The sequence below is a fragment of the Nyctereutes procyonoides genome, unplaced genomic scaffold (assembly GCF_905146905.1).
Source record: "Nyctereutes procyonoides isolate TBG_1078 unplaced genomic scaffold, NYPRO_anot_genome, whole genome shotgun sequence".
Taxonomy (NCBI): domain Eukaryota; kingdom Metazoa; phylum Chordata; class Mammalia; order Carnivora; family Canidae; genus Nyctereutes; species Nyctereutes procyonoides.
Window position 1 is genome coordinate 72,414,841 of NW_026575146.1, and position 24,417 is coordinate 72,439,257.

General features: G+C 57.1%; 2 protein-coding genes across 2 annotated transcripts in view; both read right to left on the minus strand.

Annotated features, from left to right (window-relative positions):
* Positions 1-2,071: 2,071 nt before the first annotated feature.
* Positions 2,072-4,674, minus strand: SPIB (Spi-B transcription factor). Its single transcript, XM_055311416.1, has 3 exons — positions 4,609-4,674; positions 3,556-3,706; positions 2,072-2,370 (listed from the first exon to the last, which is right to left on the minus strand). Exons 1-3 carry the CDS (start codon positions 4,672-4,674, stop codon positions 2,072-2,074), a joined length of 516 nt encoding a protein of 171 aa, XP_055167391.1.
* A 3,967-nt stretch (positions 4,675-8,641) lies between these two features.
* Positions 8,642-24,417, minus strand: part of POLD1 (DNA polymerase delta 1, catalytic subunit) — a 28,772-nt gene continuing 12,996 nt past the window's right edge. The window contains exons 4-27 of the mRNA XM_055311415.1: positions 22,786-22,932; positions 22,581-22,706; positions 22,341-22,509; positions 22,174-22,255; positions 21,973-22,102; positions 21,300-21,466; positions 20,869-20,973; positions 18,706-18,846; positions 18,512-18,622; positions 17,886-18,077; positions 17,623-17,711; positions 17,434-17,550; positions 17,123-17,236; positions 16,666-16,813; positions 13,509-13,604; positions 13,260-13,397; positions 11,951-12,126; positions 11,465-11,617; positions 11,222-11,324; positions 10,241-10,373; positions 10,036-10,149; positions 9,598-9,650; positions 9,414-9,511; positions 8,642-8,820 (exon numbers count right to left, since the gene is read on the minus strand). Coding sequence (XP_055167390.1) covers positions 8,715-8,820; positions 9,414-9,511; positions 9,598-9,650; positions 10,036-10,149; positions 10,241-10,373; positions 11,222-11,324; positions 11,465-11,617; positions 11,951-12,126; positions 13,260-13,397; positions 13,509-13,604; positions 16,666-16,813; positions 17,123-17,236; positions 17,434-17,550; positions 17,623-17,711; positions 17,886-18,077; positions 18,512-18,622; positions 18,706-18,846; positions 20,869-20,973; positions 21,300-21,466; positions 21,973-22,102; positions 22,174-22,255; positions 22,341-22,509; positions 22,581-22,706; positions 22,786-22,932 — 3,008 coding nt within the window. The 3' untranslated portion in view covers positions 8,642-8,714. The remainder of the gene's footprint in view (positions 8,821-9,413; positions 9,512-9,597; positions 9,651-10,035; positions 10,150-10,240; positions 10,374-11,221; positions 11,325-11,464; positions 11,618-11,950; positions 12,127-13,259; positions 13,398-13,508; positions 13,605-16,665; positions 16,814-17,122; positions 17,237-17,433; positions 17,551-17,622; positions 17,712-17,885; positions 18,078-18,511; positions 18,623-18,705; positions 18,847-20,868; positions 20,974-21,299; positions 21,467-21,972; positions 22,103-22,173; positions 22,256-22,340; positions 22,510-22,580; positions 22,707-22,785; positions 22,933-24,417) is intronic.

Consider the following 24,417-nt stretch of genomic DNA (forward strand, 5'->3'; position numbering starts at 1 on the left):
AGAAAGAAAGAAAGAAAGAAAGAAAGAAAGAAGGAAAGAAGGAAGGAAGGAAGGAAGGAAGGAAGGAAGGAAAGGAAGGAAAGGAAGGAAGGAAGGAAGGAAGGGAAGAAAGAAAAAAAGAAAGAAAGAAAGAAAGAAAGAAAGAAAGAAAGAAAGAAAGAAAGAGAGACAAAAATTGAACCGGAACACCATCTCAAGCCCCAGCCTGCTCTGGCTTTTATGCCTCTTCCATCTCCTCTCTATGGTCCATCTCCCTGCCACTGCAGTGTCTCAGAAGGTCAGCAGGCCTGGGCGGACACACCGCATTGCCGTCCCTAATAAAGGGTCCTAGGAAGTCTGTCTACCTTGATTTGTTTTATTTTATTTTATTTTATTCCACACTTGGGGTGATGATGATAGTTTTTGCAAAAGGTACCTCATTTGCAAGGGGAGGCCCTGGGGACATTTTGTCCCTGGCACTCTCTTCCACCCTGCCCCCATTCCAGGGTGTGTGTGTGTGTGCTGTCCTTTGGAGGGCAGGTCCCAGCCTGGGCTCTGCTACCAGCAGCTCTGTACCCCCATAAGGACCTCTTCCCTCTCTGGGTCCTTGAAGTGCCTTCCTTGTCCTCCTCCTCCTGGACGTCAATGAATGGGTGGTGGGTAGATTTCCAGAAGATGTATCAAAGGCTCAGCAGGGCTGCAAGGGATTTTTTCTATCTTCTTCGTCCTCCTCTCCCCTTTCACAGAAGGGACAAACTGAGGCCCAGAAGTAGCAAGTCTTTCACCCTAGATCCCCCAGCCCCGAAGGTTCAAGGACCTGGGACTCTGGTGTCTTAGCCCACAGTCTGTGACACCCCCAGAGGGCTCAAAGCAGAGTTCTCACGGTGAGCCCAAGCTTCACCTCCGTGGGTTCACACCAGGTGCGAAACGCAAAAGGCTGGGGGCCACCAGGCACTAAGAGAAGACACTGGGGGGTCTGACAGCCCAGGGGTGGTGGGGACTGGGGCAGACTGGAGAACAGATGTCCTACCACCCTCCCCCAGCCTCTTTTGCACTGCAAAGCTGCCCACCTTTGCTGGATTGTGCAAAGTCTGCAGAGAGGAATCTGCAAAATCTCCCTCATGCTACAGTGAATTAAAGAAGGAACCACCACTAGAGATGTGACTTGCCCCAAAAGGAGCTAGAGGGGTGGGGGTACCAATTTGAGACCTCTGGTTAGAGATGACATGGGAGGGCTACCAAGATCACTCAGAAATCAGTTGACTGGCCAGAATGATCCCTAGTTTGGCCCTCCAGAGGGCACCCCAGGAAGGGGAGGGTCCCTGTGAAAACTCAGGTCTGCTGAGGTCCCCAAAGGGGCATAGCAGTTGGGGGATCCCAGGGAGGCCCCAGATGTGATTGGAGAATTCTAGACACACCAAAAGTGATAGCACAGTGGTTCCGGAGAATTGGGGGATCTCAAGATGACAGACGTATTTGGGGGCACAGGACAAGAGAGTCACAGATGGGCACAGAGATCTGAGACATCATAAAAAGTTTCCAGAAGGCCCCAGACATAAGTAGAAGATCTCAGATCTGACAGGAGAGCGTCAGACATGCGAAGGGGATCCCAGAGAGACCCTGGGGGGACAGGGCTTAGAGTTACAAGCAGGGCATCCCCCTCCCTGTGTGATGATCTGTGGGCTCACCCTCTCCAGGTGAGATTAAGGGATCTCAGACGCACAAAGGAGTTCAGAGAGGTCCCAGGCTTGGTTGGACGACCTCAGACACTACCAGGGGATCCCAGAGAAGCTCTTGGGATTCTGGAAGCAGGTTCCTGCCCACCCCCTCCACACAGACATATAGTATAGTCCTCCATGGGTCCTGTGGCCCACGACATGAGGATCCTGGGAATCCTGAACATGACAAGGAAATCCCAGAGGAGCCCCAGACACGATTGGCGGGGAGGGGTCCCAGAGGGACCCTGGGCAGGGCTTAGGGATCATGGCAGCCCCCCTCCCCGCAGCTTGGGGAATCCACGGGTCCTCTGACCTAGGGGGCGGGGACGCCGACAGGACGCAGACGTGGAGCCCCTGAGAGCCCCGCCCTGGGCTCAGGCCCGGCGGGCAGCGGGCAGCAGCGCGCTGTCAAACTGGTAGGTGAGCTTGCGCTTGACCTTGCGGATCTCGCCGGTCTTGGCGTAGTTGCGCAGTGCGCGCGCCAGCTTCTGGTAGGTCATGCGCTTGCGGTTGCCCTTCTGCTGGCCCCAGCGGCGCGCCAGGAGCTCCTTGTGCTTGGAGGAGAACTGGAACACCCCGGCGCCCGGCTCCACCCACCACACGCAGTCGCGCATGTCTCCGCGCGTCAGCAGCCCCAGCAGAAACTGGTACAGGCGGAGCTTCTTGCGGGCCCCTGCGGTGGTGGTGGTGGGGACGCGTTAGGGGAGGCCGCCCCTGGCCGCCGGCCCCACACCCACACCCGCCTCGCGCCCTCCCCCGGGGCCGCGAGCAGCCTCAGTCTCCCCGGCCCAGAGCTCTGGGGCCAGGGAGGTGGCATCTGCCTGGCTTTCCCTGGGAGGCCCTACGCTCTCCTCCCTCCCCGAAGCTGTCACCCTGAACTCCCATCCCCCTGCCTTGGTTTATCTTTCAGTATATGCCACTGCTCTGCCGTGGCCCGCACACAGTAATACGCATCTGTCCTGCCTGTGGATGAGAGGATCTGTGAAATGGGCTGTCAGTGCTCCTCAAAGGCTTATCACAGGGCGCTGAGCGGTGGTGAAGAGATCTGAAGTGGGTCTGAATCCGCCTAGCCATTTCTCAGCCTGCAGGGGGACTGCGATCCTGGAAGAACCAGGGGTCTGACCCTTGGGCTTCTGCAAGCAGCAAGGGCCCCACAGAGCTGGGGGGAGTTCTGTTTGTTCATAGCAGGGCATTGGATACAAGAACCCGACATCTGCCATTTTCCAGCAGTGACCTTCAGGTGGCAACTTAACCTCTCTGAGCTGGCATCTGTCTCGGCAGCCATAAATGAGGCTTGTAAGTGTGTGTGTGTTTTACAGACTTTTGTGAAGCACTCAGTGCTAGGCATTAACAGTTATGAGCTCATTTCATCTCCATCAGAACACCAGAAGATGGGGCTGCTGCTCCATTTTACAGATGGTAGACTGAGGCAGATAGGAAAAAAAAACCTCATGATCCTAACTTCCCAGGAGTTGAGCATACTATGGGACAGGCACATGGGCAGAAGTAGGGGTTCCATAGCTGGGTGTTGATTGGGTGATTATGTCTGTTGCTATTATGTCAGTAATGGTGAAGACTTACTGATTGGGTTGCCCACTCCATGCCCAGCACTGCTTTCATTTACCCATATGGTCCTACTTAACAGCCTTCCCACGGCCCACCACCACCAGTAATAAACACTGTCATCCCCACTGTAGACACGAACCTCAGGCAAAGAGAGGTAGAGTCATTTGCCCAAGGTCACAGGGAACTGCCCTCAGCACTAGAGTATAGGGCAGGTGCTAGAGAAGCCACGGTTCCTTCAGCCCCTCCTCCATCTCCATCTGGAACCCCACCCACCCCACTTGCTCCTACTTACCAGCCTCAGACCCCCTCCCCTCCGGGCCTGCCAGGAGGGCCTCATCCGACTCGCTGTCTGAAACTTCTAAGGTGGGACTGTCCAGCAGGAGATCCTCCTCCTCCGACAGCACAGGGCTGGGGTATGGGGCATATGCCGGGGGGACCACGGTCTGCAAAAGGTCAGGATCACCTGCAGTCCAGGGACCCCCCCCTACCCTCCCTCCTTCTGCTCTCTTCCCTCAGTTTCCTCCTCCTGGGTCCCCCCGTGGCCCTCTCCACTCTCTTGACAGCCTGCACTCTGGCCTTGGTTCAGATCTCCATGACATGGCCAAAGGATGCCCAGGCCACCTCCCCGAAAGCCTGCCCAACACAGATCGTGGCCTTCTATGCTGTCCTTAGCCTAACATCTGTGCTTCTGTTGGCTGGTCTGTTTGAAGTAAACCTGGTACTTAATTAACCTCAGAGGGTTGTCAGAGGCTTTAACATGCTGCCTGGCCCCTAGTAAACCTTAGTTAAACAATGGGCATATTAATTGTGTCCCTGCCCCTCACCTGGCTGGTGAAGTCCTCCGTGGGGTACACAGGGAAGCTGGGCCCCGGGGCCTCTAGGCTGGGGGCCGGCTCGAGGCTCCCCACAGGGCTGTAGGTTGAAGGTCCGGAAGGTCCGTAACAGAGCTGGACACCCTGGGGGTGGCTGAAGGTGGCCACAGCTGGGTTGAAGGCTTCATAGGAGGTGGCTGGGACAGCTGGACTGAGGTCCCAGCCCCACAGGGAGTCTGAGGGAGGGCACTGAGTCAGAAGCCAGGTCTGGCCTCAGCCCCGCCCACTCGAAGCCCCCCCCCCCCACAGAGAAGCCTTTGTGGGCCATGCAAATCTCTGACCCCAGAATTTACATGGGCAAGAGGGTGGGTGGGAGAGGGAAGGGGAGGAGGTCTAGTGGCCTGGCTTCTAGGCCTGGCTAGCCTTATCCTGCTGAACTAGGTGACATCCATCCCCAGGACTCAGCTCCCCCATCTGAGAAATGGGCCCAAGGTCCATTTGGCTAGGAGGTTGGCTAGGCCAGGGCCACTCACCGGAAGCCCCCTCTGAGTCGGGGTAGCTGGGGTGCTTGCAGCTATCCAGGTCATAGAAGACGCCATCTGGGTACTGATGGGGTAGGGGAGGGAGATGGGTCAGTCATCCCAGGCTTTGAGGAGCCCCCACCCCCAGCCTGGGCTGGCAGGAGGATTCTGACAGGGACAGGGGAGAAGAGGACACAGCTGGGAGAAGGAAAGAGACACGGAGATGACCAGGCACCAGAGACAGAGGGAAAGAGAGACAATCAGAGATAAGGAGGGGACAGACACAACACAGCAGGAAGCCCCCCCCCCCCCATGAAACACACAAGCAGAGACACACAGAAACCCTGAGACCCACGGTCTCCAAGAAGAACACAGCAGCCCGTACCCACTAAGACTGTGGGCTCCCAGGAAGGGGTAGGGAAAGTGGGGAAGAATCACCCCAGGCTCGCCTGTCCCAGGGGTCTGGAGTGTTTTTACAGAGGCAAAGCAGGTCTCAATGCTTCTCTTGTCCACCTCTGAATCGATTTGATCTCTCCCAAGAATCATGTGTTGCTTTAGCAATTATGATAAAGACCAAAGCTAGACATTGGCCATCTCAGCAGCTTCACTCCCAGGTTTTCCCCCAAGAGTCTGAAAACATTTGTCCACAAAACAGACTTGTTCAGGAGCAACCAGAGCAGCTTTTTTAATAGCCCCAAGGGAGAAATAGCCCATGGACAGGAGGAGGGATAAACTGGTGATGTTGGTGTGTATGTTTGCAGGGGGGTGGGGTGGCACCTGACAGCAAAGTACTACACAGCAAGAAAAAAGAATCAAGGATGGGGGCACCTAGGTGGCATAGTGGTTGAGCATCTGCCTTCAGCTCAGGTCCTGATCCTGGGATCCTGGGATCAAGTCTCAAACTGGGCTCCCCGCAGGGACCCTGCTTCTACCTCTGCCTGTGTCTCTGCCTCTCTCTCTGTGTATCTCATGAATAAATAAATAAAATCTTAAAAAAAAAAAAAAAAAAAGAACCAAGGCTGGAACACCTGGCTGTCAATGGAGCATGTAACTCTTGATCTCTCGGGTCATGGGTTTGAACCCCATGTTGGGGATAGAGTTTACTTAACAACAACAAAACAATGCCTGACATACACTGAATGTTGACAAAGGAAGCCAGACCCAAAAGGGAACATCCTGCATGATGCACAAATGTCAAGTTCAAAACCAGGCAAAACTAACCCGTGTTGGAAAACAGCCCGTGGGGGAGGGGTGGTTGTTGGTTGGGAATCTTCCAGAGGGGTGGAAATGTTCTATGTCTTGGTCTGATTAGCTGTTAACACAGGTGCAGGCATAATGTAAAACGTCATTGGGCTGTACGCAGGATTGGCCCCTTTACCAACTGGTATGTTATACCCTCATTTTTTTAAAAAAAGCAAAACTTGTCAAGCTGGGGGAGGGCCAGACAGGAGGGCGGTGGGGTGCAGTTGGGGGGGGGTGTCTTTCAAGCCCAGGAGTGAGGTTTTCATTCTTGGACTGGGTTGTGGGTTATGGGTAGAGAGTGGAGTATTCTGTGTGTCTGAAATATTACAGAGTATATTTTTGAAAATACAACTTAGAAAAAAAGAGAAGGAAGGAAGGAATAAATGTGGAATGTGGAAGAGACACAGAGCCAAAGACACAAAGACCCCCATCCCTCCCAGGGCCAGGAAGTGACAGAGCCTGAGAGCTGGCAAGAGCCAGCACAGAAAGGTCCCTGAAGGACATGGGGCAGGTGAGGTGGAGGGTGCTGGTGGGAGATATGGAGGGAGAGTCAGAAAAACAAAGTGACAGGAAGGAGTGGAAGGGGAAGCTGAGGTAGGGGGTCCAGGTGGGCCCTGTGGGTCCCCCCACCCTCCCTGGCCCCCAGAGCCCAGACTCACCAGACAGCTGAAGTGTGGCCCGTCGAGCCTGGAAGGGGAGAGACACAGAAGCATGTCAGGGGTGCCTTCAGCCACCTGAGTCTCAGAGTGGTTGGGAGCCATTGGGGGGGGCGGTGGCTGCAGCTGTGACCACCGCAATTCTTCTGCTGTGTGTCCCTGCATGAGACCAGCCCCACCACACTCGAGCGGGACAGGAAGTGGGGGTGGGGGGGGCAGGCAAATATCCCCCCTCCCCTGGGATTTGCATAGACAGAGGCTGGTTGGGGGGCAGGGAAAGTGAGGGAGAGAAAGTCCCTGGAGAGGCCGTGTGGGCGCCAGAGGGCAGGTGGGGGCAGGGAAGGAGCCTCCTTCAGAGACCTCGAGAGAGTGGGTTAAACAGGTCCCCCCTTTGTGCCAAGGGGAGGTAGCCGCGGACAGAGACAGGAAGAAGACAGGAGAGAAGGGAGGAAAGTGTGGAGAGAGACATTCGCGGGTACAAGGAGTGGTTATGAGTCACATAGATAGAAAGATGGGCTTGCGGGAGAGACAGGGAGACAGCAGGAGAGACAAGACAGACAGGCAGACAGACAGACAGAGGAAGAACCGGAAAGAGACTGGGACAGAGACACAGAGACAGAGAGGGAGCAAGAGGCAGAGAGTAGGAACGCCTGGGTGGCTCAGCAGTTGAGCTTGTCTGCCTTCAGCTCAGGCGGTGATCCCAGGGTCCTAGGGTCGAGTCCCACATAGGGCTCCTTATAGGGAGCCTGCTTCTCCCTCTGCCTATGTCTCTGTGTCTCTCATAAATAAATAAATAAAATCTTAAAAAAAAAAAAAAAAAGAAGGCAGAAAGTAGAGCCCAGAAACAGAAACGAGGTGGCTGAGCAGCAGAGTGGGGGGTGGTGGGCAGGCCAGAGGTTGGCTGAGGCCCAGTGCGGGGAGGGGATAGGGAGGGTGGCGGCCAGGGGATGGTCAGGCCTGGAGAGCCACCTGGGGGAGGCGGGTAGCCAGATGGGACACAGGCAAGCATCCCATGGAGACACTTTTGAGGTCAGAGAGAGAGAGAGAGATAGGATGGAGGAAGGCAGCAGTCGGGAGAGGAAGAGATCTAGAAGGGGTAAAAGGGAGGGTGGACCCCTTCCTTCCCAGCCCCCTGCCCCCTGGGTGGGGCCAACCACCGCCCCTGAGGGAGGCCTGGCAGGGGTCCCAAGTGCAAGGGGGCTCCTTCCTTTAGGGAACCCCCACTTACTGTGCAGCCTCCAGAGCAAGCATGGTGGGGTAGTGCTGGGCTGGGTTTGCTGCCTGCTGCAGCCACCACCTCTATTTATACCTTGGCCCAGCCCCCTGGGGGGGGGGCAGGGGTGCCGCCGGCACAGAGCACAGCCCTCCTCGAAAATCCCCTCGGGGAGGATCAGGGGAGGGGGCTGGATTGCACAACCCATTGGTCACGTGGTGGAGAGGGCAGGCCCAGGGGCCATCTGGATTTGGGGATCCCCACAGTTGGGGTGGGAATAGGGGGCTGACCCAGAGGCGTGGAGATGGGAAAGGAACTGGATTCGAGGGGGACCCTAAGAAAGTAGAAAAGCCATAGAGTCCTGTAGTCAGTGAAGTGGAGGTCAGTAATGATAGTGGGGGGGCCCTGGACCCAGGCCCAGGAACCAGGGGGCACATGCCATCAAGGGACTCAAGCACAGATGGGGTTGCTGGGACACTCATGAGTGGACATGGACTGGGCTGGGGGGGCGGGGCATCTCTGAGGAAAACCCAGGCCCAGGGCCTATGAGGACCCTGAGGTGGAAACATCGTGGGTGTGTAACATGGGAGGGGGGTCCCCTGGGTTGTGCCGGGGAGTGGGAGCTTCTGTGCGAGGGGCTGCCCCAGGCCCGGAGGAAACAGGTCAGCACCTGAAGGGTGGGGCAGTCCAGGCACCAGAGGATATGTGGTTTGATGTTCACCCAGGGGCTTGAGGGAGGGTTACAGGGGGACACTGAGGCAGGCCTGGCTTCCCTGGGGCTGGCAGCAGTGCTTGGAGCCCAGAGGTCTTGGAAAAGAGGTGAGGAAGTCAGCAGGGGGTTTCCCGGGGGTCAGGGGACCCTGCTGAGTGAAGATGACCCACCCAGACCCAGGTTCATGACAGTGGACCTTGCCCACCAGAGACCACAAAGCACTAGGAAACAAAAGGCCTGAACTTTATTAATTCTCCACCACTGCCCTCCTGGCGGCCGGAAACGCGGTCGGAGGTCACCAGGCCTCGGGGCCAGGTGGGCCGAAGCGCCTCAGAAGCTGCTCCTGGTCCTCCAGGTCCTTCCGCACCTTCTTGCGCATGTAGAAGATGGGGCAGTCCCGGCTGCAGGTGGGGTGGGGGTCAGGGTCAGGGCTGGGGCGGCTGCCCAGCCCAGTGATGGGGCCAGGGCTGTTCCCAGGACTTTGGTCCCCGTCTGCTGCCCACCCAGCCCCCCCTCCAGTGGCAGGCTGTTTGCTCAGTGGGCATGGGGGGAGCCATAACAGCGGGTACCCGCGGAAGCGCTGGGCCACCAGCCGTATATCACCTGTCACCTGGCGTGGGAACCAGCCCCGCCCACCCGTTCCCTGGGGAAAGCCTGGCCTGCCCTGGGGGAGGGGGCCCGGACTGCTCTCTGTGTGTGTGTGTGTGTGTGTGTGTGTGTGTGTGTGTATAAGAGGAGAGAGAGAACTGTGGCCATTTCCTGGGCAGATGCTGGCCTGCAGAGTGAGCCCTGCCCACTGAGCACCCCCCCCCCAAGGCTGGGATGAGCCCTGGCTCGATTCACAGGCCTCTCAGGCCAGGGCACTGAGAAAAGTCAGTGATGTGGGGCAGGGCGCCACCTGGCACCCTGGGGTTAGGGCTCTGGTCCACAGGCCTTGGGAGCCTGGAGGGACCTGGGCAGGCTAGAGCGAGGGTGATGGGCCTGCTCTGTGTACCTGGTGCAGATGACATCCTCATGCAGGCTGCCCTGACAGCGCTGGCACTGGGTCCAGAGGCGTGAGAAGCGCTCCTCCAGGGCGTTCAGGTGGGATACCTGGGGATGAGATGGCTCAAAGGGGGCCCCTCACCCCAGTCAACTCCTCCTCCCATCATCCCCTCCTCTCCCCCCAATGCCCTCACCTCCTTCTGATACAGCTCTGACTCCCGAGGCTGGCAGAATTTGCACACGGCTCCTGGGAGAGGGGGTGGGTCGGCACAGGGGAGCTGGGGCCCAGCCAGGGCCTAGGCTGCCCTATCCCTGCCCCTTCCCCACCCGCTGCCCATCCCGGCCTCTGAAAGTCCCCGGGAGACAAGAGAACAAGGGAGCAAGTGTGTAGGGAAAAGTCCCCGGGGAACTCCCGGGGCGAGGGGCCCAGGACCCTCAAGGGGGTGCCTGTAATGGGAGCCCCCACCCAAGAGCCAGGGCCCATCCGGGTGGCACTGCCAGCTTGTAGGGCGGGTGCCGGGAATCTCAGCAATGGAGGAGCTGGTGGAGGGTGGGGTCCTGGGTCCTGGGTCCTGGGTCCTGAGGCCTGGGTCCTGAGTCCTGGGGTCTGGGGTTTGGGGCCCAGCATTTACCCTGGTGACTGAGGACAGTCCGGCAGCCGATGCAGCAGCTGTGGCGTTTGGCAAAGGCCAGAAGGCCACCCACCTTGCCTGTGAGCACCGTCTTGCAGCGTGTGTGGTCACCCCCTGCAGGTGAGGGCAGACAGTGGACTGGGTGTCCTCCATGACCCAGGGTCCCACTCTGCCCAGCCCCCTTCTGGGCATTCCCCCTCAGTACTCAGCAGCACGGCCTCCGCACGGCCCTCGCCCAAGATGGGCTCGAAGATGCGCAGGAGTGGCTTGGCGAGCTGCTGCTCCAGATAGTACTGTGTGTCGATGGGCAGGCTGTGCTCCAGCACAAAGAGGGGGTCCTGCAAACAGAGCATCTGGGTGGGGTCACATCCTTGGGTCAGCAGCAGGCCACAGGCCAAAGGGCACTGGGAGCCAGGCGATGGTAGGTCTCTCGGGCATGCATGTGGGTAGTGGGGTGGGGCAGTCACTGGGCACGGGTGCTGCCCTGCATGCTGGGGCATGGGTCTGGGATGGTGGCACAGATCCTGAGGGGTCCCTGGCCATAAGCTGTGACCCATATTGGGTTGGGGTCTGTGGGTGGGAGTCCACAGGTTCCCAAGCAAGGGTCAGAGTTCATAGTGGGGTTGGGGGTGAAGGTGGATGGTAACTGGAGGTGAAAGCTAGAAGCCAAGATGAGGGGGCAGGACAGGAACTGGAAACCGAGGAAGGGGCTGTGGGGGGGTCAAAGGTCACTGGACCCTCCAGTTGGAATGGGGGAGGATGTGAATCCTAGAGTGATGGGTCAGAAAGCAAGGACCAAGGGGAGAGACACACAGAAACAGGTATGGAGGAATGGGGTGTGCACCCTAGGCTGGATCTCCTGCAGGGGGAGTCAGAGTAACACAGCCCCCTCCACTGTCTACTTTTTGAAAAACTGGTTTTGAGTGTGGGGGCTGCATCCAGCAGTGGGGACCCTGATGGGGAAAATCCTGGAGGGAGACACCATCGCCCAGGGCTCCTTGGCTCCACCTCCAGAGGGTATAAGAGGCCTGGGAGAAAGACATCAGGGAGCCAACTCCCAGGGGTGTGTTGGGGGCGGTTCTCAGGGCCCTGTGGGGCCCACAGAGGGAAGCACCCTCCCCACCAGGCTTGGAAAGCAGAAGTGAGAGCTGAGGGGAGCTGGGCGGAGCGGGCAGGTGGGCCTGACCTCGGACTTCATGTAGGCAGCCACGCCCTTGGCAGCGCCGATGATCACGTAGGGGACACGGTCGCCCAAGCTGGGCGCACTCCCGGGGTCCCGCTTCCTCATCCTGCGGGGAGATCGGGGCAGCCGGGCGGGTGAGGGCAGGTGGGATGGCGGGGGCGGGCGGGGGCGTAGGAAGAGGCGCCCAGCTGGCAGGAGCCGGCCTATTTCTGGGTGGCGCTTCGACACCCCCTCCCCCGGGCGCACCTCTCAGCCAGCTCCACGTGGGCCTGCTTGCCGGCGTAGTCCGCTGCCGCACGGGTCAGCTCCTTGGTGATGACCAGCTGGGAGATGTCGATGCGGTTACACAGCAAGTCGGAGATGACGTCCTGTGCGTGGGCCACGGCACCCGCGGGGTCTCTGCAGGGCCAGGATGGGGGTGTCCCTAGTGGCCGCCAAGGACCAGGCCGGTACCCCACCCACCCCCGAGGCTGGGGGGCCAGGATGTGCCCTGGGGGCTGAGCCCCAAGGCGGAGGGACGTGGCTGGCCACAGGCTGCAAGGTGGCAGAGGCGGGGCCTCGACCCACAGCTGTTCCGACCCCACAGTCTTTCCACCGTTCCACCACCGAGGATGAGCTGGGCCCTGGGCCCGACACCTGTGTCCCCAAGGGAGGAGGGGGCTGGAGGCCGGGGCTCCGGGGTCTGAGGGGGAGGGGCATGGCCTCCAGCGCTGGGGGCAGGGGCCCACCCACCGGTCGATGAGCAAGCGGCGCAGGGAGGCAGTGACGAGGTTGGCCACGAGGGGGCAGTTGTCCCGGCGCACGGCCTCCAGGCCCTTGCAGTCCATGCGGTCATGCGCATCCGGCCGGGAGGAGAAGAGCAGGCCGGCGTAGCGCTTCTTGCTGATGAGCAGGTAGGGAAAGTAGACCTGGGGGGGACCCATGGCTGAGACTTCCTGAGGCTTCCTGAGTCCTGAGACTTCCCTCAGAAACTGAGGACACACAGGGCTGGTCTGTGCAATGTGGGACTGGGGACTCTGAGGGGACATAGACCCTAAGACCCCAGTGCCTGAGCCCAGGGACACTGTCAGCATTCCCAGGGCCTCAGATCTGAATCAGACATGGGGATAAACCTAGAAACAGGCCCTAAAGCACGAGATCCAGGGACGCCTGGGTGGCTTAATGGTTGGGCGTATGCCTTCAGCTCAGGTCGTGATCCCAGGATCCTGGGATGCAGTCTGACATCGGGCTCCCTGCATGGAGCCTGCTTCTCCCTCTGCGTATGTCTCTGCCTCTCTCTGTCTCTCATTAACAAATAAATAAAATATCAAAAACACACACACACACACACACACACACACACACACACAAGATCCAGACACAGGGGTGTAGTCTGGAGAGCCCCGAATCGGATCTGGGGACAGATCTGAGGCAGACAGGGATACACAGCAGCACTCCCTCAAGGAGTTGAGACTAAGGCCCCAGTGTGAACCTTGAGGTAGGGGCTTCTCAAAATTGGGAGGCTCCAAATTTGAGAGCAGGTATACCCAAGACCTGACCCTAAGTTTGAACCTTGGGAATAAAATGCAGTGTGAGTCCCCAGACCCCAGCCTGATTGCTGCTGGAAGGAAGCCAAGGAGCCCTGGGCAATGGTGCCTTGATCTAGGATTCACCATCCCATTAGGGTTCCCACTGCCCAAGGCAGCCCCCAAACCCAGAAACAGAGATACTCTAAGACTGACAAGGTTTTCAAAAAGTAGACACTATCCTATCCTGTGTAGTAGCAAAGCCCAAGGCTTTAGAGGTTTTCAAACTCTGGGGCATCCAGGCAGCAAAATACCTCAAAACTGGGGCATATGAATGTAAAGAACGGGATACCCAGAGTACCCAGATCAGGGCTCCCTGAAATGGAGGGACCCTGAGCAACACCAGGGTTCCCATACCAGAGGAACCTCACACAAATGCATTCTTAAAACTTGCAGGCACCAAGACCCAGAGACCCTCTGAAACTTGCGAGACCCACGCCTGCCCACTCCAAGCCCTGAGGGAAGCTCCCACTTACCTTCTCAAACTCGAGCCGGATGGGCGGGGGAAAGTGGCCTGACACCCAGTCTGCAGCCTCCCGCCCCAAGGCCATTGCCTCAGCCACCGAGGAGACACCAAATCGGCACATGACTGAGTCAGTGTCACCATACACCACCTGGGGAGGAGCGTGTGTGACTGGGAGGCAAGGGGAGATGGGAACCAACCCCTGCACTCCCCCAACCAGCCCCAGGCCCATCTCTAGGCAGCAGGTGGGGGGGCCTCTGACCTTGGCGTTGGCGCTATAGCCATTCTCCACTGTGTACTTGGACTCCACCAGCTGCTTTGTTTTCTCAATCATCTGGCGCCCAAACCCAGTGACGCTCTGTCAGGAAGAGAATCACACAGTGAGGGCCCAGGAGCCATCTACACCGAACACTGGCTCAGGATGCCACTTCTGTTACTTCCTGGGGGTGTGGACTTGAGTAAGTCACCCAACCTCTCTGTAGATTTCCAAATCTACAAAATGGGGCTACTGGGACACCTGGATGGCTCAGGGGTAGAGCATCTGCCTTTGGCTCAGGGCATGATCCTGGAGTCCAGGATTGAGTCCCGCATCAGGCTCCCTGCATGGAGCCTGTTTCTCCCTCTGCTATGTCTCTGGCTCTCTCTCTCTATGTCTCTCATGAATAAATAAATAAAATCTTTTTTAAAAAATGGGGCTACTAGGCTGCTCCTTAACGATCTGTTGGAAAGGACTGGGTCCCTGGCCCCAGGCTCTGGGCACAGAAAAGGAATGACTGCAAAAGATGTGTGTTGGAGAGGCCGAAGCCAGAGGAGGCCATCTGCACCCCTCTTCCCTCCACAGAGGTGCCATGGCATGTGGGAACATTGCAGGCAGCTCTGTGGTGCAGGACCACTGGCACTCCTGGCCCCTTCCCGAAAGCCAGCATTGACACCCCCACATCCATGGGCAACTGGAAATGACCTACACGCTGTTAAGTGTCCTGCAGCATAGGGAGCTGTGCTAGCTTCATGGGGAAACTTTCTAAAAGTCTATAAGAAGCTGAAGCCGGGGCAGTGGGGGCCAGGGGGCACAAACCAAGGAGGAATGGGTGTGACTCTTCTGTTTTGGTTTGATTGGATCCAGTCAGATCTCTGTCATTTAACTAGAGCATTTAGATGACTTATGTTTAGTTTAATCATTGATCATCTCTGGGCTTAAATCTACCACTTTACTACTTCCCTTGTTTATTCTATCTGTTCCTTTTGCTTTCCTTCATCTTTTCCTGGAACGACTCTGTGTTTTATTTTGTTTTTATTATTCCATCTCCCTGCGCCTATAAGCCTGAGACACAGCAATAAGGAAGGAAGCTAAGAAACAAACATGACAGCGGGACAGAGAGAAGGTGAGCAAGGAAAAGACAGATAAGAGGGCCACTTGGGTGGCTCAGTGACTGAACGTCTGCCTTCGGCTCAAGGTGTGATGCCGGGGTCCTGGGATCGAGCCCCGCATCCCCACAGGGAGCCTGCTTCTCCCTCTGCCTATGTCTCTGCCTCTCTGTGTATCTCTCATGAATAAACAAATAAAATCTTAAAAAAAAAATAGGGATGCCTGGATGGCTCAGCGGTTGAGTGTCTGCCTTTGGTTCAGATCCTGATCCCAGGATCCGGGATCAAGTCCCACATGGGCTCCTTGCAAGGAGCCTGCTTTTCCCTCTGCCTATGTCTCTGACTCTATCTCTTTGTGTCTCTCATGAACAAATAAAATCTTTAAAAATATATATAGAAAAGATAGATAAGACCAGGAAGCAGCAGCTCTGATGAGGGAGCTCCACAGGGAGGAAAGCCAAACCCTCCTTGCTTGGCCTCTGTCTCAGGGGCTAGAGTCTGATAGCTGAACACCCACCTCTTTCCACCATGGAGGCTGGGGAGGCCCCTGGGGAACTATGGAAGGCCAGTGACTGGAGGACAGGTGGGATGCACTGTGGGATGAACCTTGCCCCCAAAAGAGGCCTGGCTCATAGAGGGAACCTCTAAGCCCTTGGAATGTCCAGCTAAGAGGGTGTCTCTGTTCACGTAGGCCCTTGGACTACACTAACAACATGACTCACAGTGAGGCCTTGGGCCACATGGGTTCAGCCTGACCTCTGCAGGGCATGGAGTAACGACGGTCAGTCCCACAGATGTTCCATGCCTACGTGACTGGCTCCAGTAAAAGCCCAGGACCTGAGGCTCGTGTGAGCTTCCCTTGTGGGAAACCCTCTGTGCGTGTTGTCACACATCAATGCCAGCAGCAATAAGCACGGTCTGTGTGATTCCACTGTGAGAGACGAAGCAGAAACTCTATGCCTTTGCCCACGGCTGATTTTAATCCCTATCCTTTAACTGTATGAAGTCATAATCGTGAGTCTGATGACTTTCCGGAGTTCCTTGAGTCCTTCTAGTGGATCACTGGATGAGAAGGTGGTCTTGGGAGAAGCCCCTGAACTGAAGGTGGGTGGGTGTGTGGATAGACCTCTCCCACCAAAAGTCCAGCCACTGGCAGTTCTTCCAAGTCTTCCATCCAGAGCCACATGAGGACTGACATAGTGCCCAGATACAAAGGGAGCTTCCCATGGCTGCAAGTAACCAAGTCTGGAATGTGCCAAGACCCAAATCCAGGGCAGAGGTGGACAGAAGACCTTTCTAAGGCTCTCTTAGGCCACCATCCCAGCTTGGTAGAGCCACAGACTCAGATCCTCTGTTAAAACCATGGATCTGTTTTTCTGTCCAAGCAGCAGAGCTGCCTCTGGTAAACAGGCCTAGGACACTGCTGTGCAGCAAGGAGGGAGGCAGTGGGCTTTTCTGCCTGCAGTCCCTCTCAGAGCAGAGCGCTGACCAAGCACCCTCCAAGCATCTTCCCACCTTGAGCGGGGAGGATGCACCCCTGCACCAGCTCCCTCAGCGATGGACCACACACGGTGCATCAAACGTCAGAGCCTGGCTATTCTATTGGTGGGCCCCTGGCACTGCCCTAGCCCCCATGAGTGGAGACATGGCCCTGTACTCCCATTAGGCTAGAGGCCTAATGTAGCCCCATCTTCACAGGGACCAGGGGAGGAGGTGGGTGGGGTCTGTCAGACTGACTAGACAGATGGAATGAATGAGCAATGAACAAAACCTCTGCTCACCCCACCACTCCCCGTCCCTCCCCTGCTTCATCTGTCTGCAGAGCCCTTGGCACCAAGTGCCTTCTATATGCATTTACTGCTGTCACCATCTGTGTGCCCATGAGGCTGTGTACTGCAGGAGGGCAGGAACCCTTATCCGTTTTGCCACCTGCTGGACCCACAGAGGACGTTCAGCAAGTTGGGGAAATGGGACCTCTGCCACACAGCCACCTGCTTCTCCTAGGGAGGGGTAGTCTGCCCACCCCTTGCCTGATGCAGAAACTGAGCACTCACCTGGGAGATCTCCAGACATGGCAGCTTGCCCACCTGGGCACCAGTGAAGCCATATACAGAGTTGGCACTCACTTTTAGGGCCAGCTGCCGCCCGTCCAAGACCTGACGACGCAGGGGGTCTGTCTCTTTGGCCAGTTCGGCCTTGGCCCTGGAAGGACAGGAAACAAAGGCCATTGATGCAGTGTCCCAGATCTCAGGGAAAGATGAGAGGCCTGGGCACTGGTCAGGGTGCCTTTCTAGAAATGGGTGCCATGTACAGTTGTCCAGGTTGTGCACTGCACAGAGGCACCCAGCAAAAAGGGCAAATGGGAGCTGTCTGGAGGGCCATTTTGTTCTAATTCACACAAAGCTGCAGTTAAGTGTGGCGTGGCAATCCTGGGTGACCCACAAGGGACAGGGATTGACAAGGTGCCTCAGCAAGTTTGAGCAGGGGTGGGTGGGATGCTCGAGAACCCACCTCTTCCGGGCGCTGAGCAGGTTCTCCAGGATCTGGGGCAGCAGCCCTTTCCGCACTGACGTCTTCACAAACTCATCCCCTGTGGGCGTCTTGATGAACTGATCCTTGGTCAGGCTGGATCGGAGAATGCAGAGGTAGGAGTGGAGAGGGCATGAACCTGGCCTCCCCATCTCTTCCTCCTCCAGACCCCTCAGGCTCTCCCCACCTCTCAAGTCTCCCCTCTATGCCCCTCCCCACAATTTCTGGGCCCCCAGCCCTGCCCTGCCTTGAAAATGGCCCCTGGGGTACACGGGATGAAGAAGGTGCCATACCCTAGTTTCTGGGCAGCCCCCGGCCGCAGGAGTGTGGTATAGCACAGGTTATGGGCCATCATGATGGATGGGTACAGAGAGGAGAAGTCCAGGGTGGCGATGGGGACATCATAGTACCTGGGAGGGCGGTGGGGGGAGTCAGGGCCAGGAACCCCGAGCCCCCCCCCTACCCCAGCCATGAGGCCTCACCCTTTGAGGGGCTCGATGACTGTGGCCCCCGTGTAGTCCTCGCCACCCTCTGTCTTCACCACGGGCATCAGTAGTCCCTCGCGCATGGCCTGGGAGGGGAGAAGTTGGGAAATGGAGGCAGGCATAGGCAGGACAGACCCGGAGAGGAAGGAGGAAGAGCAGGGAAGAGCATCGGATTGTCATGGCAAGTGACCAGAGGCCACGAGTGAGGGGTTTGCTGAGGCGCATTATGACTGGGCCCACCCTCAGCTCTGCCTGCTGACCTGTCGCAGCAGCTGGGACACGACCTTGACCTGCTGGCCACGGCTGAGCAGGTAGCCAAGGGGCACGCCAGTGACACGTGCCATCTCCATGGCGTTCACCAGCACCATGAGCCGCTCCAGCAGCCGCAGGGGCAGGAAGGCATCCTTGAGGCAATACACAGCTAGCCGGCGGCGCGTCTGGTCATTTCCGTTCTGGGGACAGGCACCGGTGGCATCAGGGGACGTGGGGGTGGCTGCGGGAACTCAGGGTCAGGGAGAGGGCAAGGGCTGGGGCATGGAGTGGGCAGGGAGATGGGTTAGGGAGTCCGAAGGGGTCAGAGGGAGGAGGGAACAGTCTGAAGGGTGAGCACGGACCAGAGGTGGGGGCAGGAGAGCAGAATAAAGGTTGCAGTGCCAGAGGTCACGAGAGCAGACAGGAATGTGGAGTCACATCTGCAGGGGGAGGTCACAAGTCAAAAGCAAGAGGTCAAGGTGAAAGTCAGGAGAAGGGTTGGTTGGCTGAGGTCAGAGGAGGAGACAAAAGAGAAAGATTGGAGGTCAGGGGCAGGAGGTGGAGGTGGAGGTGAAAGGGCAGGGCAGGGCAGGCAGCAGGAGGGGTTGGAGGGCCCAGGCTCGTGGCCAGGCACCTGTAGGTCAGTGATGATGCTGTGCTGCACATCCTCTTTCTGCTCGCCCAGGAAGTGGAAGCTCACGGCGTTGAGCGTGTAGGAGCGGAGCTTGTACTCACGCAGCAGCACCTGAGGCAGGAGGTGCAAGGTGGGTCCGGGACACAGGCAGCAGCCCTGGGGGTGGGGGCACCAGCCCGGTCCTGTCCACGTACCTGCAGCATGTCCATCTGTACGCGGCCCACCATGCTGACCACCTTGCTGTCCCGCCGGCCGGTCTGCTTGGACTGGAAGGATGAGTCCCGGATGTTGGAGCGGAGGCCAGACACGCGGCCCAGGAAGGGGAAGGTGTGCACCTGGGGATGAAGCACATGGACAGGGCCAAGCTGCGGTGGGGAGTGGCCGGGCCGGATTTGGGATGCCTGGGGCCGAGCCACAGGAATGGAGAGTCAGCAAGTCATGACACCCATGATGCCACTCTTCCTGCTGGGAGCCCAGGGCTAGGTGGCCAGAAGCAGGGCAGTTCTTTTTTTTTTTTTTTAAGATTTTATTTATTTGACCCCAGAAGCAGAGGCAGAGGGAGAAGGAAGCTCCCCACTAAGCAGGGAGCCTCACTCAGGACTGGATCGCAGGACCCCAGGATCATGACCTGAGCCAAAGGCAGATACTTCACCAACTGTGCCACCCAGGCACAGGGGCAGTTCTGATGCAGAAAAACCCTCTGGGGCCAGGTAGGCATGGACCAGAAGTGAAAGATAGGAGGACAGGATGGGGAGAATCAGAGGCCTGATGACTATGGGACTAAGGGGGGCAAGAATGGTGCCCAGTGGCTGGGAAGCTGCACTCAGATGGGCAGCAGATTAGAGGACTTAGTGGTGAGGCAGTGTGTGCTGAGCTTACTGGGGAGGCAGTGTGTGCATGGGGAGGCGGTGTCCAGGGGGCCGCTAGGTGGGAGCACAGCAAGGGCAGAGAGAGCTGGGTCTGAGGTCAAGACACAGAGTGGCATGGGAGGGGTGAGGCAGGAGGGCCATGAAGGAGAGGAGAGGCCTGAGCTGGCGGAGCAGCAGGGCAGAGGACAGAGGGAGAGGAGACTGCCCTATGCACAAATGCCAGATCAATAGGGATGGACTTCTTCCTGGAGCTGTTGGGGGCTGTAGACATGATTTTTTTTTAAATAGCATTTGATTTGGGGGAATTCCTGGGTGGCGCAGCGGTTTAGCGCCTGCCTTTGGCCCAGGGCTCGATCCTGGAGACCCGGGATCAAGTCCCACGTCGGGCTCCCGGTGCATGGAGCCTGCTTCTCCCTCTGCCTGTGTCTCTGCCTCTCTCTCTCTCTCTCTCTCTCTGTGACTATCATAAATAAATAAAAATTAAAAAAAAAGAGTTTAAATAGCATTTGATTTAATTTTTTTAGTGGGCTTCATGACTAACATGGGGCTTGAACCCACCACCCTGAGATCAAGAGTCACTTGTTCTACTGACTGAGCCAGCCAGCATGACTGCCTCAAGCATGACTTTTATTTTTTTAATTTTTCGTTACAAAACCAACCAAACATAAGGAAAAGGAAGAAAGGATACAATATAACCTATAACCCCATTGTGAGTTGAATTGTGTCTTCCTGCACAGCCCCCAAGATGTTGAAGTCCTAACCTGCCACACCTCAGAACATAACCTCATTTGGAAATAAGGTCTTTACAGGTGACCAAGTTAAGACGAGGTCACCAGGGTGGGTGTTGATCCCATAGGACTGTGTCCTTAGGAAAAGGGGAGATTTGAGCAGAGACATGCATAGAAGGAAGACAGGCTGAAGAATTAGGGAGACCACTTTCTACACCCCAGGAATGCCTGAGACCACCAGAAGATAGGAGAGGCCTCAGGAAAAACCAGCCCCGTGAAGCTTTGATCTCAGGCTTGAGACAACCCAAGTATGCAGCCCTGGGTTCCAGCAGTCCTAGCAAACTAGCACACCCCAAGCACCAAGGTTTTGCCACACGCTTCAAGGAACCCCCCTTCCTTTTCCTTATTTTTCACTGATGTATTTTCAAGTCTAGAAGACAAGACACTCTACCCTGGTACTTCATCTGCCCCTCAAACACACAATCCTTTCCTTACTAAACCACAAATGCCCTCCTTGCTTCTGCCAAAGCCATGATAACCTTCTGGACTTGGAGCAGGGGAGGGGCAGGGCCAGAGCTGGGTTTTCAGTGATGTCTCCGGAGCTACTGGGGGCGGTAGGCTGCCCATACAGAGCAAGACGGACCACCCAAGGGAGAGAGCCACAAGGGAGGAGGCAGCAAGAAGGATCAGGGTGGCCACCCACTTCTTGAGCTCCCAGTGGGGCTTCTGAAAGCAAGCATCCCCCGGCTGCCTGCCCTACCTTGAGAGTCTGGGCCCGGGAGATGAGGTATGGGAGGTCAAAGTTCTGGATGTTGTAGCCAGTGATCACGTCAGGGTCCATGGCGCGAATAAAGGTTGACCATGCCTGGGGATGGGAGCAATTGGGTCACCCCTATTGTCATCCTGATCGTCCCCCTGGCATGGATCTTCCCCACTCCTGGAACATTCCAGAAACCCCCAAAAGCAACAACCCCAGAGCCCTCCTCCCCACTGTAGAAAGATTAGGCAGGTGCTTCTGAAAGTTACACAGAACCCAGAGGGGAAATGTTCACCCCTCACAGCAAAGGGATCTGAACCCAAAAACTCAGCATCTCAGCATCCAGAGAAAATGGCTTGAACCTGGGATGTGGAGACGGGGACCGGGGGTGGGGGGTGTTCTGAGGGAATGAGGGCACATGGAACAATAGCCACCTGGAGCAGCTCCTCCTCCCGCTCGTAGCTCTGCACTTTGGCGCCCAGGATTGGGGCACAGGGCCGCAGGGTGAGTGCCAGGCGCAGGAAGGGCTCCGGCTCACCCCAGCGGAGGCCCAGTGAGCAGATCTGGATCACGGGGTCCCGCTCGGGCTCAGGGAAGATGCCTGCACAGGGAAGAAAGGGGATGCAGGGGACCGGACTCCTCTTTTTCCTTCATGACACATCAGGGTGGCTGCAACTCCAAATCTCCCCAGCCTGTCTACTCCTCTCTATCCCCACTGCCTGCAGACCCTGCAAAACCCACCCTGGTTCCCCTCTGCCTTCATCTTCTGGCCCTCTCCCTCTCCCTCACAGACTGGGATGGTTCTGCCCCAAGGCCTTTGCACTTGCTATTCTCTGGAGGGCCACTGTGGTAGTAGGGAGGCTGCTCACCCTTCTTTACAAATCTTACCCCATCACCCCTGAGGCCCTTCCTGCCCACCTATCTGAGCTGCCCTGTCACTGTCCACCACCATCCTCCTTCCACTGAGAATCTTACAATAACCTATTTTCACGTCCACTCCCTCCTTCCCGAGTGGGCTCAAGAAATATGGGGGCTCCGGGGGCAAGACTGGCATGTCATTAACACATACAGGGAGAGCAGGAGGAGCTCCAGGCCCGGGAGACAGACCTTTGCGGCCAGCACACTCGATGTCAAAGCTGAGCACACGCAGGGGTGCGATTCGCTGCCACTGCCCTTCTGGCGGGTGACTGACCACATCAGACCACAGCACATCTGCCTCCAGCTGACACAGTGTGGCCTACAGGGATGGGGCATGTCAGTAGCTGCAGGGTCCCCGCTCTGTGACCCCACCCCCACAGAGCCCCGCACCTTCCCCTGAGGCCTCAGGATGTATTTCTCTGCTGGGAGTTCCAACCAATTGCAGCCTACGATGTCTGTGTCCACCATGAACCTGCAAGGGGGAAGGATCAGTGGGTGGAAGCTGGTTGGGGATGGAAGGGGGGGTCCAGGTTGCAGAAGTGAGGTGGGGGCTGTACCGGATTTCAAAGTCCACATTGGCCTCATAGGGTGCGAAGCTGGGGGTGCCCAGGCCTGCCACACGGATGCCCTGCTCCAGGAGGCGGCGGGCGGGGGCCACGAGGCGCGGTAGTGCCAGGGTGATGCGCAGGAATGGGGAGGGGCCATGGCCATGGTACCCGAACATGCCTGCGGACAGATGAGGCTGGCACCAGACCAGAGGGAGCCTCCCCCACTTGGACCCCCCAGGCAGCACTCACTCTCCCGGGAGCACAGCTCCACAGACAGCACTGCCGGCCCCGTGAGCTCCTTCCCTCCTCGCTGGTCCCTGCTGATGGCTGCATTCAGCTCCCGCTGCAGGTCACCCAGGTGCTCGGACCCAAAACCTGAGGGCAGGGAGGCTGGTCAGAAGCACAGGGAGCCTCTGGTGGGGCAGAGGGGGTCTTGTGGGTTGGGGCCACTCACCAGAGGGCGCCGGGGTATAGAAGTAGGGTGCAAAGCCATGGATGTGGCAGCAGACAGACACGCCCTCATCTGTGACTCCAAAGGCTCGCAGGATAGGCACGGAGTCGCGGGATGGCGTGGGTGCTCCGGGCAGGGGCTGTGCTGGGCCTGCAGGTATCACAGGACGAGGCAGGAGCTACCCCCTCAGATTCCTCAAAGGCTTGCCTCCCCAGGCTTTGAGGCAGGCCTCAAAGGCTTGCCTCCCTCTGCTGAGAACACAGCCCCTGGTAGGGGCAGCTTGGGGTGCTTCTGCCTGCACCAGGCTAATATACACTGTTCGCTCCACCTTTACCACCTTCCCGCTGGTCCCTCTACAGTCCATTTGCCACTGTACAGCTAGAGGGAGCCCCCTGCCTTTTGGGGGGGGGCAAAAATTTTCTTTTAAATAAGACTTTGTGCGTGCAGTGTTATAAGTTTTTTTTTTTTTTTGCAGTGTTATAAGTTTTAACCACATACAGATTCACATAACCACCACCAAAATCGGGGTACCAGCTGGTTCCATCACTCCAAACAGCTCCAGCAGGAGGTACTTTTGTAACCACAACCCCTCCCACCACAACCAAGGGCACCAGTGGCCTGTCCGCTCTCCATTGTTCTACTTTTGTCTTTTTGAGATTGTTCATATAAATGGAACCTGGTTCTTGTCACTCTGGGGGAAATATCTAGGGGTGGAACTGCCTGGTACTATGAAAAAGGTAGAGTAATTCTTGTATCTCAAGAAACGGGGCGGGGTGCTGAACTCTAAGAAACTTCCAGGCTGTTTCCCAGAGGGACTGTAACACAGAGCATTCCCACCAGGTGTTCGTGAGCAAGCATTCCAATTGCTCTGTGTCTTCCTCAGCACTTGGTCTTGGGGTGAGAGTGTGTGTGTGTGTGTGTGTGTGTGTGTGTGTGTGTGTGTGGTCTCTCTGTGGCTGTTATCTGCACCTTCCCGACAGCCAGTGACACTGAGCATCATCTCCAGTGCTTATCTGCCACTCTGTATCCTCGAGTGAATTGTCTGTTCAAGTGTTTTGCCCATTCGCAGACTGGATCCTTTTCTTACTGCTGACATCTCAATGTTCTTTACTTATTCGCAGTACTGTTTTTTTTGTCAGATACGTGGAAGATTGTCAATGTTTCCTCCTTGCCTGGAGCTTGCTTGTCTCTTTGCTCTCTTACAGGGGAGGCTTCTAACCTGCGAGGTGGCATGGGTCTCTCCAGGGCCAAAGGCTTTCCAGCCCACTCAGAATGGAGGCCCCAAGTCCTTGCCTTGGCAGACAGGACCTCAGATGCCCTCCCATTCCTGCCCCCCTATCTCGATGTTCCTTAAATATTCCAGACCTGCTCCCTCCTTGGGACCCTCTGCTGGAATCTCTCCCCCAGACAGCCCCATCCCACCCCATTCCTTGACACCTCCTCAAGAAGCCTCCTCAGACCCCCAAGATGCATAATCTGGCTCCTCCACCCTACCTCATGTCTTTTTACAACCCACATGGCTATGTGAGTAGCCACTTCCTTTTTTATTCTGCCTATCCTTCTAGAAGGTGAACCTCCAAGAGCAGGGACCTGGTCTGACCGGAACAGGGCCTGGCTCAGTGCAGATGCTGTTTC

What these genes read in the sequence shown, in the direction of transcription:
- SPIB (XM_055311416.1), bottom strand. Translation starts at nt 4,674, where the DNA reads ATGGCGTCTTCTATGACCTGGATAGCTGCAAGCACCCCAGCTACCCCG. An exon ending in CGACTCAGAGGGGGCTTCCG is followed by an intron (nt 3,707 to 4,608) that starts GTGAGTGGCCCT and finishes GACCTTTTGCAG; the next exon opens with ACCGTGGTCCCCCCGGCATA. An exon ending in GGGGAGGGGGTCTGAGGCTG is followed by an intron (nt 2,371 to 3,555) that starts GTAAGTAGGAGC and finishes CCACCACCGCAG; the next exon opens with GGGCCCGCAAGAAGCTCCGC.